Source organism: Myxocyprinus asiaticus, chromosome 3, assembly GCF_019703515.2.
Source record: "Myxocyprinus asiaticus isolate MX2 ecotype Aquarium Trade chromosome 3, UBuf_Myxa_2, whole genome shotgun sequence".
Lineage (NCBI taxonomy): Eukaryota > Metazoa > Chordata > Actinopteri > Cypriniformes > Catostomidae > Myxocyprinus > Myxocyprinus asiaticus.
The window spans coordinates 45,738,992-45,760,223 of NC_059346.1; the positions used below are offsets into that span (position 1 = coordinate 45,738,992).

Below are 21,232 nucleotides of genomic sequence, written 5' to 3' on the forward strand. Positions count from 1 at the left end.
GACAACTTAGATGTATCCTTGGTGTTATTGTCTTGTTGGAAAGTCCAGTGATCACGAGCTTCAATTTACACACTGAAGGCATCACATTTTTCATGCCAAAATGGCCTGATACCTGAAAGAATCCATGGTGTCAGTCACATTGTCAGGATAGCCGTTTCCTGCAGCCACAAAACACCCCCATAACAGGAATGACCCACCTCCATGCTAGACTGTGGGGATGGTGTTGTTCTTGTCATCACCTTGTCATCTTACTCCAGATGTACTGCTGACCCATGGGTCTAAAATTCATTTTCAGTTTAGTGTCATACGTCTATAAAACCTTCTTCCAGCACTCCACAGTTCTTTCCTAATTTCTTCTTGAATATTCAAGTCAACATTTCCCTTGGTGAAGTTTTGCTTTCTTCCACACCCCAAGAAGGTTGCTGTTGTACCATATTAAAAAAAATTATGAATGGTGCTGCCAACTTTGTCTATTGGAAATTGAAGTGCCTTGGAAATGTACTTTTTGCCATGACCTTTCTTGTGTAATGAAATAATCTCCTCTATTAGCATTTGAGACAGATTATTTTTAACTTCCTTAGTGGGGTTGCGCCTTACTTTGCAGGTTTCTCTTAGTATAGGCAAGACATTGAAAATGTTAAGGGGAGGGCAGCTCTTGGACTTTTATACTCATTATGTGACCATTTCTTTCACAATGATGGGGTTCATAATAGCCTGGTACAAGCCTACATTATGCAGGATAATATAGCGCAACTGGAGAAGTGGAGACAACTTACTGTGGTTACTCGGAATGTTAAAGGATTAAATCAACCAGTTAAAAGGGGAAAGGTACTCTCACATTAAAAGACATTAGCAAGTGACATCATTTTTCTCCAAGAAACACATCTGAATAAACATTTATATATTAAGCTAAGATGTAGGTGGATTGGTCAAACTTAGCATGCCACGTGCACAGTCAGATCAAGAGGGGTGGCCATACTATTCAGAAAGGGCACACCATTCATTCACAAGACAACTATTGCAGATAAGGAGGGCATGTATCTGAGTGATTGGGGAACTGTATTCATTACCCATAACTCTGGTTACTATTTATGGACCTAATTCAGACTCACCTTCATTTTATAAACACGTTTTTGCTCAGATCCCTGACATCTCACAGACTCTTAGTATTGGACCCATATCTAGACCGCTCATCGTCTCGTAGAGCACCTCCCTCAAATTCTAGCACATTCCTGAAAGAATTTTGTAATAATTCTAATTTGTTTGATATTTGTATAATTTTTAACCCACAGGAAAGAGCCTACTCTTTCCATTCTAATGTTCATAATGTATATACTCATGTCGATTATTTTTTGATGGATGCTAAATTAGTGTCACTTGCAAATACGGTCAAGTATCATGATATAGTGATTTGAGATCACTCTCCTCTTTCATTCTCTCTAAACTTAGCTAATTTACCTCATTGTGATAAGTTATGGAAACTTGACCCACAGCTTTTAAAGGAAACAAAATTCTGTGACTTTCTAAGAGATCAGATTTCCTTTTTTCTTGAGATGATTGATCTTCCTGAAACATCCCCTTCAGTACTGTGGGGAAATTTTGAAAGCTTACATCAGGGGTTGTATTATTTCTTTTCAGGCTGCAAGAAAGAAAAGGAAAAGGGCTGAATTGGCAGATCTGGAACAACAAATTAATCATTTGGATGAAGTTCTGTGCACCCATCCATATTGATTTATAAGAAGATGCTCTCTTTTGATATATATATATATATATATATATATATATATATATATATATATATAAATATATATAATATAAAATTGGTGAAAAACCTCACAAATTATTGGCTGGACAACTTAGGAAATTAGAAAGCAACCATACTATAAGCAAAGTCAAGTCAGAGAATGAAGAGATATTAACGTTTCATAAAGACATCAATCGCCAATGTACATTTTTTTTATGAAGTATTATATTCCTCCAGGGCCTTAAAGATGACTTAGCCTTAGAGAACTTTTTGGATAGTTGTGATCTTCCTACTTTAGCTCAGGAAGATCATGACTTCGTAAATACAGAACTCTCAATTTCAGAAATACAAGATACGATTAAATAAAATAAGATCAAAAAAATAAAAATTATTTTGAAGTGTTTCTTTGTTGTTATGATGGTCAATCCGGAAAGCTAGTCGCGACGTGACTCAAAGTGATTATTAATCCGCAATAATCAAGGCTGCTACTTAATTAAATATGTTGTTTAAATCTTTTTTTATTGAGGAATCTAGCAATTCAACAGTCATTATTGCATAACTCTCATGATTCCAGATTAATGGGAGATATGATCAAAATAAAAAATAAAAAAAAGGGCAAAAACAGAACAACTAACCCCATACCACCCTCCCCACCCTAGGGGCTTAAATCATGCCACACTAATTGGGCAGTCAGCGCCACACAATTACTCAACCTACACCATCAAGATAATGGAGAAGGGGAAACCAAATCTTATCAAAATAAGATGTAATAACTTTACCATTTCTTCTAGCCACAGTTTGACAGATGAGATCTCAGTATTTTTCCAAAACCTTAATATAAGTTTCTTTGCCACAATAAGCCCATAGGATAGCAAGTGTTGTTGACATTTTTGAAGTGGGATGAGTTTATCTGAGATTCCTAATATCACCAGAAGTGGATCGGGCTTCGTTTCACTTCACTCTGATAGAATTTGAAATATATTAGTCCAAAATGGAGTTAACTTAGGACAGAAGAGTAGCTTCCTCAATCTGACACTTATCACATAATGGGGAAACATCTGGAAAAAATCTATGTAGGTTTGTTTTAGCGTAATGAAGTCGAATGTCAACAACACTTGCTATCCTATGGGCTTATTGTGGCAAAGAAACTTGTATTAAGGTTTTGGAAAAATACTGAGATCCCATCGGTCAAACTGTGGCTAGAAGAAATGTAAAGTTATTACATCTGGGGAAAAAATGCATTTCTGTTTATTAAACAAACTGAATCGTTTTGATGAGATTTGGTTTCCCCTTCTCCATTATCTTGATGGTGTAGGTTGAGTAATTGTGTGGCGCTGACCACCCAATTAGTGTGGCATGATTTAAGCCCCTAGGGTGGGGAGGGTGGTATGGGGTTAGTTGTTCTGTTTTGTTTTTGCCCTTTTTTTTTTATTTTATTTTATTTATTTATTTATTTATTTTTATCATATCTCCCATTAATCTGGAATCATGAGAGTTATGCAATAATGACTGTTGAATTGCTAGATTCCTCAATAAAAAAGATTTAAACAACATATTTATTTAATTAAATAGCAGCCTTTTGCAGTTTAATAATCACTTTGAGTGACGTAGCGACTAGCTTTTCCGGATTGACCATCATAACAACAAAGAAACACTTCAATTTAAAAGCTCAATTTAAATTAAAAAGTATGATGGAAATAGATCACTACTGTAGTGTTATGAAATTTTCACTATAATACTACTAATGCTACTAATAATAAATCAATAGTAATTGTATTACATTTAAGCAATATCAAATCACTTTTCACACAACCATACACACAAGTGCTACAGTGGGTGAATGTCTTGGGTGCAGTTCCGAGCAACATAGCAGTCATGACAGTGATGAGACATCAGATTTATACAACACAGTTTACATGTCTAATATACACATAATTACACACAACATAATATACAAATAATTATATTCAATGTACAGTATACAGTACACACAATATAGCATACACAGTATACAATAAAAATAGAAAAATATACAGTAGGTTGTATTGTACTGTATTGACATTCAGGCTGTAGGTTGGTAGTCAGTTGCCAGTGTGTTGTTAAGAGAGAATATATTTATAACAGTCCAGTGTGAGATATAAGATAATAAGATTAATAAAGTGCAGTGCTGATGTAAATTGATCGTAAGAGATCAAGAGTTCAAAAGTCTGATTGCTTGGGGGAAGAAGCTGTCATGGAGTCGGCTGGTGCGGGTCCTGATGCTGCGATACAGCCTGCCTGATGGTAGCAGTGAGAGCAGCCCATGACTCGGTTGGCTGGAGTCTCTGATCCTCTGAGCTTTTTTCACACACCGCCTGGTATATATGTCCTGGAGGGAGGGAAGCTCACCTCTGATGATGTGTCTGGCTGTTCGCACCACCCTTTGCAGGGCTTTGCAGTTGAGGGCGGTGCTATTGCCTTACCAGGCAGAGATGCAGCCAGTCAGAATGCTCTCTACAGTGCAGGTGTAGAACTGTGTGAGGATGTGGTGGTTCATTCCAAACTTCCTCAGCCATCTCAGGAAGAAGAGGCGCTGGTGAGCCTTCTACACAACGGCCTCAGTGTGGACGGACCTTGTGAGTTCCTCTGTGATGTGGACACCGAGGAACTTGAAGCTGCTGACTCTCTCCACCGGTGCTCCATTGATGGTGATGGGGCTGTGTTCTCTATCTTTTCTCCTGAAGTCCACCACAAGCTCCTTGGTCTTACTGATGTTGAGGGAGAGGTTGTGCTCCTGACACCAGTGTGTCAGAGTGTGCACTTCCTCTCTGTAGGCTGATTCATCATTATCAGTGATCAGACCTACCAATATTTCACAAATGTGATGCGATGCAGCACTTTATTTGACAAAATATAACTCCAGTGTTTTATTTCGTATTGTGTTTTTAGGTTCTGTATATAAAAGCACTTCATTTGATAAAAATACAATATGTTGAAAATTAATTATTTTCATTTGATTAAAGTTTTAATGAATTCATTTATTTAAACACCATTTTGAAGATAAAATTAAAAAACTGTTGATTATGGAATTCAGAAAAAAACAAACAAACAAAAAAAACAGGTATCGGACATGGTATTGGCGAATACCAAAATGGAAGTATTGGTACTCGTACTCAATAAAAAAAATTAAAAAATAAATGGTATCAGGACATCCCTATAAAAAACAAACCGTAACAAAGCACTGTGTCTCTTAAACTGTCTCCTTCAAGGTCAAGTTGCTAATGTAATTCCTAATGTGAAGAATAGTGTTACATTCTTCTGATTGAAGTGTGATGCTATAATGTTAATTTTTAGAGATTTGTTGTTTTTGCTTTCTGGTGCTGTAGATTCACACCCCTGGTGCTTCACCTCGGATTGCCTCTCGAGCTAAATAAAGGCTCCGTGAAACGTTTTTTCCCGCTATTTTAGCCCTTAGCAAATATTGGCAATGTTTCAGCCCTTTAACGGTTCATTAATGTCAGAAAAGGCGTGTCTTAGGATAGCTTGTTTGCTAACATAGTCTTTTATTTTATCTGCAGATATCTGCTTGAAAGAGGTGACCTCAATAGCAGACAGCCTTTATAATATCCAGCTGCTAAAAGAGTTTGCCAATGAGTACCTTAACAAAAGCTTCTATTTGACTTTGGAGGACATGTTATATGCACCTCCTGTGCTCAAGGTAAGCTGTTCAGTCATGTATTATAAATCTCATCATTATCAGGTTCGTTTGTATCCATATGTGACTATTCTTGATTTTCCCACTGTTCAATTATTCCTACAGCTCAATGTCATGGTGTTTATAGCAGAGCTCTTTTGGTGGTTTGAGATAGTCAAACCGGAATTTGTCCAGCCAAGGGATGTTCAGGAATTTAAAGATGGTGAGAAATGTTTTTGCTGTCTTTTTTTTTGTTTTTTGTTTTTTTTGTTATAGTATTGTTTTTCTGCTAAAAACTTTTAACTGATAAGATCTGGGTTAATAAGTTCACAATAAGGTTCTATACATTAACATTTAAAAAATAAAACTATCATGCAATAAATAAATGCATGTATTAATCTTGGCTAATGTTAATTTATAAATATCTGATTAAGCTAAATAAATAATTAACATTAACCAAAACTGATAAATGCTTTAAAAGTATTCTTAGTTTAGTTAGTTTACTATTATGATAATAATGTAAACATATGCAACCTTGTTAAGCAATACCAGATCTGGTTTCTTCAACCAGGTAATGTTAAATTTGCAAGAAGCCTGTATTAAAAATGAGTTAATAATTAATACTCTAATTACAGCACGAGCAATGACTCAGCACAAGAGTGCCAGGCTGACTGTGCCCATCTCCAATGCCACGAAACGGAGCTTCCTGGTGTCTCCTGGTGTGTCTGATCCAGCTCTTTCTGTCCAGAACAGCCCGGAAGTTTGTAGCAGGTACTTCCTGCACCCTGAAGAATCTGAGCCTCTGTAAGTGCTTCATGGTTATGTCTCTTTCAAGTGGAAAACCATTGTCTTTGTGGCTTTGAATGCAATTGACAGGAATTTCATCAAATTGTGTTGATAATCAGATACTCTTCTATTAGCATTATATGCAGTGGCCCCATAAAGTATTTGGAAACTTATGTCACACTTAATGCCTGAGTGACATTGCATTAAATAACACAATATCAATGCAAATGTCTTTTTTTTTATTTATTTATTTATTTATTTTTTATTTATTTATTTATTTTTTTAAGTACACCATGCAAAATATTCAACAAAAAAAAAAAAAAAAAAAAAAAAAATAGGTTCCTAGGTTGGAAAATTAAACAATAGATAAAGTTAGTTTTAGCATAATTTGTTTGCAGATGACACTTGATTTAATATTTTGTATCTAATGCAGTGTGGTTTAAGTGTACTTTTTGGGGCAAATGTATTATAATCAGACATTGAAAAGCTCATAAGCTTGCTCAAAAATATTACATATACTTGCTCAGTTTATATCACCCATCTCTTATTTTATCATCCATAAGATTTGTCTGTTTGTACATGTGAATTTGTTTTTGGAAATTATTAGATTATTCTCTCTGCAAAGTAAGTAAACATACAACAGAGACAAAAGTAGTAACAAATAACAATGATGATGTTCTGTTCTTCAGCTTTTGGACTCCAAAAAGGCCTTAATATGACTGTGATTCACTTTTAAGTCATATCATCTCATAATATTTTTGCCTTTTCATGTTGTATTTGTGTCTTTTCCACACAATCAGACAAAACTGCACTGGTTTGGTTTATTTAATAAAGAAATGGGTGATGTCAAAGATTCATTTTGCTAAATCTTTTTTCACATGCAAAGATAAACAAACTATTCAGACTTAAAAGACAATTCAGCATCATGCTTGTGCCATGAACACTGCTCTATGATTGTAGCATTCAAAATGTTTTAGGTTGAAAATGTTTTCTTTTTTATTATTGTGCTAAACAGAGCAGTGCTGCTTGTCTATATTTGTCCAACCACATGGATAATGCTTAGTGTCAGTTACGATTAGATTTTGCCTGGATTGACCTCCAGGGCCCTGGAGATCATTCGTCCTATTTTGGTGTGCTGTGGTTTACCAACCATGCCCTCTGCTTGCTGTTTCAGTAATAAGGGGAGTTCCAGCTTCAGCCCATCTCATCCACTCCTGCCTCTGAGGCAAAGACAGAAGAAGGTTCAGTCAGGAGAGGAAAGCACAGGTAATGCACCAAGATTCTGCTGTCAATAGTATTACAAATTCCAAATAACCAAATATAGTCATTTCTGCATTTTCATGTGACAGCTCCTGTTGTCCGAGACCATGAGTTGGGTGAATCTAATGAAACCTGTCAAGATCCATGACCATGTCAGATTTAATCCTAAAATCAAAAATAAGAAATACTGTGTTTATAGAATACGATTTTTTGCATTGTGAGATTATTTGTATGATAATTAAACTTTCCCCCCCAACTATTATTAATAATGAGAATCACCATTGAGAATAATGAGAATTACAATAAATAAAGTGTCTGCATTACAGTAATGAGATATTTAAATGTCATAAAATAATGTCACAATGCATAAAATGTTAATAGTGCTTAATTAAGATTCATATAAATAAATAATAAGTTCTTATTTTTTATTTTTTTTATTTGGGGGTAAAATATGTGACCCAGATGCATTTTCATGAGATTCACCCAGTTAGAAGTGATGTATTAAGCCGTTAAGAGTTTCTACCGTTAGAAACAGGTAATAAAATTCTCTTGTCATGTTCTTTTCTTTACAGCCTGTAGAAATCGCTCCAATTCTTTGACACAAGAAGGCCACTCGAGAGGATCTGTGGCTTGGTCAGAGAAAAGGCAGAGGTACAACACCATTAATAAATGTGAACACACGCACAAAAAACATATGGTTAAAATATTTTGCTTTGTTTTCCTATTCGAAATTAAAATTTATATTTGCTTGGTAATGTTTCTGTAATCAGGCCACTGTCTCAGCTGAATCGGTATGTTCTCACGGACAGCGATGCAGACTTGGCCTTGGGCGACAGCGTTAGTCTGACCTGCTCTATTAGTGAGGACAGCCTGGCCTCCACTGTCACACCCAAACACCAGAGCCATCCAAATCAGAGCACTGCTAGATGGGTCAATGGTCATGGTCTGCTGGGCAACGTTAATATGGATGAGGAGGATGAGCTGGTAACCATTGCCAGGGCAGATTCATCTAAGAATGACATCACCCTGTCAAACTCTGAGGATGCACAGTGCCAAAGTGCTACCCCTGGTGCTAAAACAGGCACTTGGGGAAGGCAGGAGGAAGCATCCTCCGAATCCCGAACAGACAGTTACTACCTGGAACCTCTGATGCCTGCAGTTCTCAGACCAGCTAAAGAGAAGTCCAGATGCCTGAATAAGGAAGAAGAGTCTGGAGAGGGACCACAGAAAGGGTCAGCACAGAGAGCTGTGGGAGGAGATAGCATCAACTCATTTTCCAGACGGAGACCTCTGCACACCCTTAACCGGACCTTTACCCCCAACACCAGCTGTGAGTTTGAGTCAACTATTGAGCCCAAATCTAGTGAATTTATGCCTCCAGACTCTGCGCAGACACAAGCTTTCAGACCATTGGCGACGAGTAGTGTTGAGCCGTCTTCTGCTGAGCGGTCACCTGGATTTTACCTTCATTCATCTGTACCTGAGGACAAGAGGACTGTCCAAGCTTGGGATATACAGCCAGGATCTGACATAGAGACGGGGGAGACGATTGAAGAACAGGATGCAGAGCTTACTAAAGAGCTCCACCCAAACAAGAAACTATTCTATGAGGAGGATGAAGAGTCTGTCAAACTACGAGAGGACATTAATGTAAAAGAACATGAGGAAAAGGATGGTGGAAGCAGGTGTTCAAGCCCAGGTCAACAGTCCCAGGTCAGTAGCGTTGCCAGCGGTAGCATACGTATGACCAGTTTTGCAGAGCGAAAGATGCAAAAGTTTGGTAGCAACCAGGACATCCGCTCCAGCACCAGCAGCTCACAGCGGACAACACCAGATGGCTCGGAGAGTTGCCCCTTTTCTTTTACTTCCTGGAGAATTAAGCGAGACCAGAGTCCCAATCAACAAAACAAGGAGAGTGTCAACATGTTGGCCTCTGAACTTGTCCAACTCCATATGCAGCTTGAAGAAAAGCGTCGTACAATTGAAAGCCAAAAGAAAAAGATGGAGGTCTTGACAGCCAGACAAAGGCTTAAGCTTGGGAAAGCTGCCTTTCTGCAAATAGTGAAGAAAGGGAAGAGTGACACTCTCCCTCAACCTTCAAAATCTGAGTACTACTTGAAAGATGGCCAAAAAATCAATCAAGAGAAAGAGAAGTTGTCAAAAGAAGACTCCTGTGTTAGTGCTATGAGAAATGGGGCAAAAGAGTTTAAAGAGCCAGAGAAGGCTTCTATTGAGTGGGCAAGTGGGGGGACTGTGTCCCCTAGTGCCTTAGATATGGACGAGGAGATGGATCTAAATGAGTGCAATCGCTCCATTGAGTTGCTGAACGAGGCCATAGGTAGCATTCAGCAGCAGATGATGCAACTTTCACTCCAGCAGGAACTGCTTATGAAGCAGAATCTCCAGTCTCCAACAGGTGCTGCTCCACCACCTAGTAGTGACCAAAGTAATGCATCTGAACCCAGAGTCAGAGCTTCTATACATTACGTTGAGCCAAGTGGCAGCCCTATGGTGCGAAAGCCACCCAAACTGAGTTCAGCACGGTCCCATTCCAAACCTTCTGAGCTATTGCTAGTTAAGGAACAAGGCAAAGGACAGAAGAGCTCCACTCCTACACCTACTGATGGCCAGGCCTGGCCTAGTCAAGGGGGCAGGACCCCTAAAGCAGAGCCTGAGGACTTTGTGCAAAACTCTGTAAAATTGGACACACTCAACAAGGACAAAGGGAATCAGAAAAGCACTTCATTCCACCTTAATGATGAAGCTAATTTGAGGATGGTGTCAAGGGAACCAAGTTCAGCAGCCCTTGGTGTCACTTTTGATGAATCTATGTCTGGTACCTTACGGGACACTGAAGCTACATTTGAAGATGGGCCAGGGAAGGATAATGTCTCCTCAGAAGATATTTCTAGAGGACAGGTCAATCTTGTTGAAGTAGACTTGTCTGACTTGGCTGCCAACCCAGATGATGAAAGTTCCAATGTATTGGATGTCACTAGTGATGGAGCTGATGGGGAAAAGAAATCTGGCATGGGCTTCTTTTTCAAGGTAATGTGGGCGCAATTGATGAGACATTAGAAAAGCTTTTATCTCTCAGAAAAAGGGATTGTAATGTTCTGGCAACCACCAGTTTTTCTTTTATTTAAAGTTGAAGTCAGAAGTTTACATACACCTTAGCCAAATACATTTAAACTCAGTTTTTCACAATTCCTGACATTTAATCATAGAAAACATTCCCTGTCTTAGGTCAGTTAGGATCACTCCTTTATTTTAAGAATGTGAAATGTCAGAATAATAGTAGAGAGAATGATTTATTTCAGCTTTTATTTCTTTCATCACATTCCCATTGGGTCAGAAGTTTACATACACTTTGTTAGTATTTGCTAGCATTGCCTTTAAATTATTTAACTTGAGTCAAATGTTTTGGGTAGCCTTCCACAAGCTTCTCACAATAAATTGCTGGAATTTTGGCCTATGCTTTCAGACAGAACTGGTGTAACTGAGTCAGGTTTGTAGGCCTCCTTGCTTGCACAGGCTTTTTCAGTTCTGCCCACAACTCGGATTGAGGTCAGGGCTTTGTGATGGCCATTCAGATACCTTGACTTTGTTGTCCTGAAGCTGTTTTGCCACAACTTTGGAGGTATGCGTGGGGTCATTGTCCATTTGGAAGACCCATTTGCGACCGAGCTTTAACTTCCTGGCTGATGTCTTGAGATGTTGCTTCAATATATCCACATCATTTTCCTTACTCATGATGCCATCTATTTTGTGAAGCACTAGTCCCTACTGCAGTTAAGAACCCCCATAACATGATGCTGCCACCCCCATGCTTCATGGTTGGGATGGTGTTCTTCGGCTTGCAAGCCTCACCATTATTCCTCCAAACATAACGATGGTCATTATGGCCAAACAGTTCAGTTTTTGTTTCATCAGACCAGAGGACATTTCTCCAAAAAGTAAGATCTTTGCACTTGCAAACTGTAGTCTGGCTTTTTTATGGTGGTTTTGGAGCAGTGGCTTCTTCGTTGCTGAGCAGCCTTTCAGGTTATGTCAATATAGGACTCGTTTTACTGTGGATATAGATACTTATGTGTTTCCTCCAACATCTTCATATGGTCCTTTGCTGTTGTTCTGGGATTGATTTGTACTTTTTGCACCAAACTACATTCATCTTTAGGAGACTGAATGTGTCTCCTTCCTGAGCTGTATGATGGCTGCATGGTCCCATGGTTTTTATACTTGTATACTGTTGTTTGTACAGATGAACGTGGTACCTTCATGTGTTTGGAAGTTGCTCCCAAGGATGAACCAGACTTGTGGAGGTCCACAATTTGTTTTCTGAGGTCTTGGCTGATTTCTTTTGATTTTCCCATGATGTCAAGCAAAGAGGCACTGAGTTTGAATGTAGGCCTTAAAATACATCCACAGGTACACCTCCAGTTGACGCCAATTAGCCTATCAGAAGCTAATTGTCTAATTGCCTAAAGGCTTGACATCATTTTCTGGAATTTTCCAAGCTGCTTAAAGGCACAGTTAACTCAGTGTATGTAAACTTCTGACCCTCTGGAATTGTGATATAGTCAATTAAAAGTGAAACAATTGTTGGAAAAATGATTCATGTCATGCACAAAGTAGATGTCCTAACGACTTGCCAAAACTATTGTTTGCTAATATGAAATATGTGCAGTGGTTAACAAATTAGTTTTAATGACTTCAGCCTAAGTGTATGTAAACTTCTGACTTCAACTGTACCTACATTTTGTTAATAGTTTCTCTATTACTATTGCTCATACTTTGGGTTAGTGCAGGGGTTCTTAACGGGGGTGATACCGCCCCCCAGTGGGTGCTCAAAGGATGCCACGGGGCGCTGAGAGCAAATTAGTAGAGGGGGGGTGTTAGGTTACAAATGGGGGGGCGTTTATTAATCATATGAATCAAATCTTATCATCAAGTTCCTGTTTGCATTAAAATGTTTATCTAGACTCCATTATACGGGTTGGTATGCATTTGTACCGCGCGTCATCTGATTCTGAATTTTAGCGATGCATCTGAAGTATCTGGTTCAGCAGTGTCAAATAGACAGGCAAAGTCACAACCTCCGCTAATGCACCTGTATGGCTCTGTAGATGGATACGGCTCAATAGACAAAGCAGCGTGAGCGCAAAGCAGGTGCGTTTTTACTCACAGACTGGTCTCAAGCTCTTAAATGCACACCTCTGATCATTGCAGCACTGCGAGAATCAGTGAGAAGCACGGCACGAAACCCGGAAACCATTTGAATTCAGCACAGAATTCTACATGACCACCCTTGAATTTACTATAGTAACACTAACTCTACTTTAGGCAGAAATAGATTCATAATACATATTATCATATCACTACTTCAGCTCTATTAAATTTGGCATAGGCTACAATACGGGAGTGAGGGAATATAATACATTTTTGTTACAACTATTTAAATGTTTATATTTTGTATTTATTGTTTTACATGTGTTTAGATCAGGCCTACTGTTTGTAATTACAAAAATGCCATAGTGTGTTTTACAGAAATCATGTTACATCTAACCACGGTTGTGAAGAAGATCCATGCTTCCTTGTGCTTACTATGGTCTTGTTACAAATACCATTGTTGAAACTATAAATACATTTATAAATAAATACTTTACATTTTCATAAGGGCAAATTCAAAATACACTTTGTTTTAAATTAAATAGAAATGCGTAAATCCTAAAAAATAGGCTAAAATATTTTTAAGAAAATATAATTGATTTGCCTTCAGAAATTCCAAGAGATGACTCATTTGAATCAATAAGAACCTGATGAAAGGAGTTCCAACTCAGTCACACTGTTGGAATCATTTTGTCACATAAATTAGGTGTTAACTTTTTACTTTTTATAGATATTCTAGATAACCTTACTGTTGTTGATACCAGTAAATTTACATCTACATCCAACTCAAAATCAATGCTGTAATGTAGAACTAGCATTTCAGTGGGACAAAATATGCAATATTATCTGTCTTTTCACTTATTTTTGAAATATAATAATAATAGCACTTTCATTATTAGTTTCTGTATTCGCATTTTCATTTTATAGGCCCCAGATATAGCCCTCCATCTGCTTAAATTTAAGGAATGCAAGGTTTGGTCTCACATTCATGAAGCATAAGCCTGCTGAATTTATTAAAAAAAACTTTAAAATCATCCAATGCATCGAAGTTGCATCGAGCAAATTAAGCAAATAATCCCTAACCGGAACATGTACTGCATTGTTTTTGCTATGGACATGAATGATATCTCAAATCATGTGGTTTGTAGAAGAGACGTGTTTTTCTAACGTGGTGAAAAAAGTATGCATATTTGAAAGTGGGTTGTTACTCACTGTGCTCAGAACTCCTTTGGGCTTATGATGGAAATGCACTTACTGAGATTTGGGCAAGTAAGCAACCACCCAGAACACCCTATCAACACATTAATCTCATGCTGAGAACCACTCAGGACAACTTAGCAACTGCGTAACACCGCTATGGCAAACACCCACGACACCCTAGCATTGTGGCGGCAAGTTTTAAATGCTGCAACTACCACTCACATTTCCTTTAGAAAATGTAAAACATTTGTTTACTCATATAAATGTAATTACACTTTTTCTACTGCTTATCCTGATATGTCTGCAGGATGAGCAAAAAGCAGAGGATGAATTGGCCAAAAAGCGAGCAGCATTTCTGCTGAAACAACAAAAGAAGGCAGAGGAGGCTCGGCTCCGCAAACAACAGCTGGAGGCTGAAAGTGAGCAGAAGAGAGATGAGACCAGGTATTTGAGATATAGATACAGAGATATAGATATGAACAAGAGATGCTCCCCATTGCCTTTGAATTTTGAGAGCCTTCTTAGAGCCTCTCTTCTTGCCCAATTCTAGACGGAAAGCTGAAGAGGAAAGAATGAGAAAAGAAGAGGAGAAAGCCAGGAGAGAGTTGATAAAGCAGGAATATCTTAGACGGAAACAGCAGGAGATGTTTGAGGAGCAAGAACAGCCCAGGCCTAAGATCACCAAGCCCAAAAAGCTAAGGCCGAAGTCTGTGCTGAAGGAGGAGCCCTCAATTGACACACTTCCCAAGTGCCCCTCTGCCAGTAAGTGTTTCAACTGTGTCTTCTGTGATTTAGTTATTGCTGAGTTTAAAGAAGTAACGTGGGACATGCTCAACATTCACCTATGAAACAGCAAATGCCGATGGCTAACAGCTACAGTTTCTACAAAGGCACTTAACCCAAACTTAAGTAATAACTAGATAGGCCTATAATGGAATATTATGAAATAATACTTAAATGTTAGCACTACCGAGGCAATATTGGCCCCACATTTTAAGCGCATTTTTGTTGCTTTAATTGCCATTTTTGCCCCACAACTTATGTTCATTCTATGATCCTCACTAGATGAGAACCTCATCAGTGCCCAGTCTGGCTCAAGTCTGTCACTGGCCTCTGTAGCCACCACTGATCCAGACAGTGTCAACTCAGGAGGGGCGGGATCTCCGCGGTAAGTCCCTTTCACTGTCAGGGTATGTGCAGATGTTTGTATGTGTGCATTTAATTGATTTCTCTAACAGAATCAATTGACTCTGCTCAGACTGTGAACTCCAAAGGTGTCACTGCACTTATTTGTCGCTGCTTATTCTTTCCATGAACAGAGGGGATTCTGTAGATTCATTTCCAGGCCTCAGTCGCAATTCCAGTCGGACTACAGAGAGAGACTGGGACAACGGTTCCACTGCTTCTTCTATTACATCAACATCAATGGCTGAATATACGGGTGAGTTCTTTCACTTTTCATTCTGTAGGAAGGATTTAAACCTGTAAACTAAATTATTTACCCTGTTTAAGATTCCTCTGCACCAGGACAACATCCTGTGTTAAAAAAAGCTGATGATTTTATATTGACCATGTATGAGCTGATATGTTTGTCAGTGTGCACGGATATATAAAAGCACACATCAATTCTTTTCTAGGCAGACAGTATTGGATGTCTTTGTGGAGTTTAAGAGTTCAGGCTTAAAGGTCAATTTCAGTTGTTTATTGACCACTAATACTTTTACAGGGCAAATATGTGCTTCCAAAGAATTAAAGGAATATCCTGGGTTCAAAACAAGTTAAGCTCAATCGACAGCATTTTGGCATAATATTAATTACCACAAAAACTATTTGAACTGCCATCACACTAGTTTTTAAATTTCTATTTATTTTCAAGTTGTCCTTTCCTTTTTGTTTTGTTTTTGTTAGTTTTCTCTGTTAGTTTTAGTTTAGCTTTAGTTTTTCAGTGTATTTTGTTTTTATTTTAAAGTTAATGAGTGAACTGATATCATTTAAATGTGGCTAACAATGTTGAATTTCTCAGGGCCATCTAATGTTATCGCTGTGTAGCTGCATTTTCATGTTTAATGAAGGTGATATAAAAAGGTTTCAAATTGTGTATCAAAAAATGTAATTTGTGATCATTTTTATTTTGTTTGAAATGTAAATGTATTTCATGAAAATGTCATGAAAATGTATTTCAGTTTAGTAGTTTTTTTTTTATTTCATTTTCTTTCTTTATTTTTTCATTGCAGTTAACTTTTATAAGAGTAGCGCCGCCCACGGTGAAATCTTATTGGTGCAAAATCCTGCTTCACTTTAAGATGTTAAAATTTGAAGATTTGAATCAAATTTAAGATAAAAATGCACATTCGAATGCTAAAACGTGCATTCAAATTGATGCGTGCCAAGCACTGACGATGACTTGTTCAGAACTCAAGTTCATGGACTAAAAAACAGACACAGCGCATCGAATATAACAGAACACCGGTGTCTTGAGATGCTTTTTAAAGGTAGAATTTCCTTTTAAATCAACACAATGTCTAAAAATTGCAGCGCACCTGCATGAAATGCTAAAATACAGTAATATGGCCAACTGTTTATGACGTCCGTCTAGCATGTTTATATAGAAAAGACAGACGCAAAAACGCGTTCAGAGTGAATGGCCCCTAAGGTGGAAGCCTTTGGCTGTTATGTCTTGCTCTCTTATCAGCATCTCTAATGCATTTTAAAACACTGTGTCAGGTTCAAGGAGTCTCAAGACCTCTGCATTCTGTTTCATTTTGTTGTGCTCCATCTAGCGCTCTGCCTCACTGAACTCAGATACATGCTGTTACCAAGGTGAGGTACAGTCTAAGCCGCAGCAAATGCCGTTCCGCAAGTTCACCTGAATCCCACTACTGTCTGGGAATATTATCTTCTTACATAAAATTGTAATTAATGAAAAACACTTGAGGTATCGCTGGTATTACCAAGATTGAGTCTGTGGTAGTACCGTGGCATCGATATAGGCTACCATACAGCACAAGTTAACATAGAACTGTCTATTGAAGCATTTCTACTTTTTTACGTAATATTTGAGAATATAAATTGGCCAAATCTTCTGATATCGTCATTTTATGCACTTAAAATGGAATAAATTTTTTTTTTATTTTTTTTATTTTTTATTTAACAGCCAGGTGTTTTCATTGCAATAATCAAGAGCTATGACACGTGGCTGGTTTATATTGATTTGTTGTGCCCTCTTGTGAACTTAGGAGACAATGTTGGTTTAAAAACCTGGGCTGCGTTTCCCAAAAGAATTGCAAGCTTAAGCTGATCGTGGAGACCATTGGTGCCAATAGTTTCTACGATCTACTTAGACTTTCGATGCTTTTGGGAAAGGCAGCTGTGGTAAATACTGATGTCATGTGGCTTTTTTCCACTACCTAAAATATATATTTTTTAAATTTGAGTATAGTTTTGACCTATTCACAGCCCTGCTTCACTTATCCATATGTTAAACATCAAATATGTTCTTGTTATTAGCCATTCTTAGCTGATTTTTGTCATGTTGTGGAGTAGGGCTGAAACGATTTGTCAACGTTATCGACAACGTCGACAATAAACAAAATTGTTTCGTTGTCGAATAGTCGTTTGATCTCATTTAACGCAACATGAGATCACATTAAACTCTAATGATGATGCGCGAGAGCAGCACTGCAGTTTGCGCCTGACTGAGGAGAGGAAGAATTACACAGCTCACAGTCAAGATGCACTCTAAACTTTCCAAACAGCTTCAGGTGATTGTAGATATGCAAAATATGAGGGAATTATTATACAAAAATACAAAATAAGTAAGTACAGGAGCTCTCTCATTGTAGAATAAGTGGAGCTGGAGCTCTTTAAAGGAAACACCCCAGCGTTACATCTTAAATGCAGTTATATTTAATGCATTATAGCTTTATTAAAGTTCAAATAATACGGAAGCAGATCACGTAAATGACTACAAGCTCCTAAACTGGAATTTTTCTATGCGGTCAGCGCCTCTTCTATGAGTTGCACGAATGTCCCGATCTAAGGGGGAGAGATTGAAACTACACCCGGCTGAGGCACACTCTGTCATGGGGACGCTCGACCCTCGAGCGCGCACGCTTAATACAGCTAGATTATAACATGATGGCTCGCAACTTACTGAATCATAATATATGTCACTGTGCATTTCTTATTGTGAAGAAAATTAGCAATACGCAGCTTTATTAATAAGAGAGAGTTTATTTTTTTGTTGTCTTCGCCCCATTATACACTGCAACAAATACGTTTTTGATTTGTTTTTGTTTTGGCTTGTTTTCCAATATAAATATCTAAAACTCCTTTAAAACAACGTACATTTACTTTAGCAGCTATACTGCAGAAGAAACATTTTTTTAATCTGAGAATGTTGAATATAATATTAAAATTACAAATATTTTAAAATATCTAAAAATCCTTTAAAAAAGATGCATTCACCTGAGAAGCAGCATATAATATGTTTAGATTTGCTTTAAGAGAATAGATCTTGAATACAAGTATATTTTGTCTTAACTGCACTCGCAGAAGTATAACAAGTGAAAAAATACACTTATATACAAAATGCACACTGTATATTTAAGATACATTCTCTTAAAGAAAGTCTAAATATCTTATGTTGCTTCTCATGTAAATGTATCTTGTTTTAAGGATTTTTAGACCATTTTAAATGGAAAACAAGACAAAAACACTTGGTAACAATAGGATTTTTTTGCAGAGAATTTCTTTATTGAATTAAACATAATAAAAAGTATTTTTCCCCTTTAATTCAGTGAATGTCATTTAGAGGTATTTTTAAAAGATAATTTTGTCCTCTTTATTGCTAGTAAGCACGTTTAATACAACCTTTTAAGTCGGGGCACAAGCTGAATAATCGGTAAACAGTTGATGATTAATCGTTGCAATAATCGTTCTAATAATCGTTAGATTAATCGATTATCAAAATAATCGTTAGTTGCAGGCCTATTGTGGAGCAGTTTTCACTTTCAGTGTGGATACAAAAATGACTTTCTGCAGGAAACTTGTTGTGAATTCCCCATAAGACTGCTCTGGATAATTCAAAATAGATTATATCATAGATTTTCATGTATTTTTGTGATAATACAGTGAAAATCATGAGACCATTGTCCTCCCCCTCAGTTTTTTTAATGTATTATTTTTGATCATTTATTTTGATATTTTTGTCTCTGTAGGACCTAAGCTTTTCAAGGAGCCAAGTGCAAAATCCAACAAGCCGATAATCCACAATGCCATTGCTCATTGCTGCTTGGCAGGGAAAGTAAATGAACCACAGAAGAACTCCGTTCTTGAGGTTTGTGACCAGTTTGCCAGCTTTATTTAATTACAGATGACAAATAAATCTTGTTATTAATATTTTGGAAAAACTCTTAAAAATCATTGCCTCCTTTGTTTTTCCTGTAGGAGCTGGAGAAGTGTGAATCCAACCACTTGATGATTCTGTTCCGTGACAGCGGCTGCATGTTCAGAGCCCTTTACTCCTACTTCCCTGACATGGAGGAGCTCCACAAGCTCACCGGTACAGGGCCCAAGAGCATCACTAAGAAGATGATTGACAAACTCTATAAGTACAGCTCGGACCGCAAGCAGTTCACTGTAATCCCCGCCAAGACTGTGTCTGTCAGTGTAGATGCGCTGACTATCCATAATCACCTGTGGCAAGCCAAAAGACCCCTAGTGCCAAAGAAGAGTGGAAAGTGAAGTCAGGTGGCACTTGTGAGTTCTGAGTACAGTGAACACAAAAAACCTTGCAATGAGGCCTACTTCCATCAGACTGGTGATCGAAGAGACCGTCTGGACTAGCAGACAATTAAGTTGAATGTGTTTTGGGTTGAAGTAGTCCTTTACCCACAATCTGTGGTATTTTTACATGATTCATTTTTTTTTACTTGAAGTATTTATTGGTTAGGCACTGATTTAACCGAAGAGCTTCCCCTGACTGTTTTATTTGTTTGTTTTTTTAGTGAGGGATACACATTTTCTTCCTCTTACTGTCTTAAAAAATGTCTGCTGCCTCTGAGGAGTGCCAGAACTCAAAAAATATAGCTGACTTGCCTCCAAACTTTCTTTTTGTTTTTGCCTCCGAAACATGCTGCTCTGAACTGTCTTTGTTGTCACTGGGACAATCCCTAGTATGCGTGCTTTTGGCCTTCATGCGTACGTCTATTTATTCAGCGCTTTAAAAAAAAGCAAATCAGCTGTAGCCCAGTTTTTGAAACATTGGTGATCTTTAATAGGTAATCAAACATACCTTGATTCATGTCATATGCAGTTCTCTTCTGTTCTGCTGTTAACAGTAGTGACCTCTGGACAGTCTGTACTATGGTGCACTTGCAATCATGTTTTAGGGCTTTTTATTATCATGCAATGTATCCATGGAGCTTTCTCTCATGCAGAACATCAGCATGCTCTGTTATGAAGAGTGTCGCTGTAAATTATTTGAATGACAGTATTTAATATATTCATAATTGGTTACTTCCTTTGCAGTCGCTGTCTAATTATTTACCAAGGTTGAAAACATTCCTCAAATGAAAGAAGTGTCAACACTGCCAACATTCTTGTTTCTACATGTTCCATAACACTCACAGAAGCCTCGTGTTTGATGTCAAGATCAATTCAGCGTTGCACATGCACTTTATTATTTTGCTCATTAAGGTGTTTAGCTGGGGGTAGTAATTTTTAAGGGCTTTACTAATCCATTTAGCTCCTTATTTTGTTGAAGGTTTGTTGTTAAAATGTTGCACTGAGAAAAATCTTTTAGCAAACACTATTAACACCATATAGAGCAAACTGACAGTCCCTAAATAGCTCTTAAACTACTGTTTCCAAATAGTAGATGTTTAGTCTATAATTTGCTGCATTTTGTTTAATTTTAAATGGCAGTTTTGTATATGATGTGTGTTTTTATATAAACTAAATGATTGTATTGCTGTTGGTCACTTTTTTTTTTTTTTTTTTTTTTTTTTTTTTAACTACACATTCTTGGTCATTTTTGCTTCCTTTACCTTACCATTATTTATTTTTAATAAGACTGAGAATTAATAAATATTTCAAGTCAATAAATTCATTCTCATTTATCTGTTTCATTTGTTTCTCATCTCTTTTCCACTAAGTTTTATAATGTACCTCTTTTATTATGCGAGCTTTGGAAGGGTCATTCTGAAATTGCAATGCCATTTATTTTTAAATACCAAACTCATAAATCGTACATTCAACCTACAGTTGCTATATCTTCTACTCCATAAAAGGGTCACACAAAGGTATTTGCTGGTATGCTGTTTTGTCAATGGTGTTACACCTAATAAAATGTAATAAGAAGCAGTAACACCACTGGCAAACATTATGATTCATTTGTG

The 21,232-nt window shown here is 37.5% G+C and overlaps 1 protein-coding gene across 4 annotated transcripts in view; it reads left to right on the forward strand.

The window, feature by feature from the left end:
* The window catches only part of camsap1b (calmodulin regulated spectrin-associated protein 1b), a 52,422-nt gene extending 31,392 nt beyond the window's left edge, over positions 1 to 21,030 (forward strand). For 2 of the 4 annotated variants that reach the window (XM_051672185.1, XM_051672194.1), the window contains 12 exons: positions 5,302 to 5,441; positions 5,544 to 5,640; positions 6,053 to 6,221; positions 7,378 to 7,469; positions 8,036 to 8,114; positions 8,234 to 10,511; positions 14,140 to 14,276; positions 14,383 to 14,594; positions 14,898 to 15,000; positions 15,152 to 15,273; positions 19,052 to 19,170; positions 19,281 to 21,029. In XM_051672185.1, coding sequence (XP_051528145.1) covers positions 5,302 to 5,441; positions 5,544 to 5,640; positions 6,053 to 6,221; positions 7,378 to 7,469; positions 8,036 to 8,114; positions 8,234 to 10,511; positions 14,140 to 14,276; positions 14,383 to 14,594; positions 14,898 to 15,000; positions 15,152 to 15,273; positions 19,052 to 19,170; positions 19,281 to 19,577 — 3,845 coding nt within the window. In that variant the 3' untranslated portion in view covers positions 19,578 to 21,029. Of the gene's footprint in view, positions 1 to 5,301; positions 5,442 to 5,543; positions 5,641 to 6,052; positions 6,222 to 7,377; positions 7,470 to 8,035; positions 8,115 to 8,233; positions 10,512 to 14,139; positions 14,277 to 14,382; positions 14,595 to 14,897; positions 15,001 to 15,151; positions 15,274 to 19,051; positions 19,171 to 19,280 lie in introns of all 4 variants that reach the window. The other 2 variants (XM_051672204.1, XM_051672213.1) reach the window with 2 other exon arrangements.
* The last annotated feature ends 202 nt before the right edge of the window (positions 21,031 to 21,232 follow it).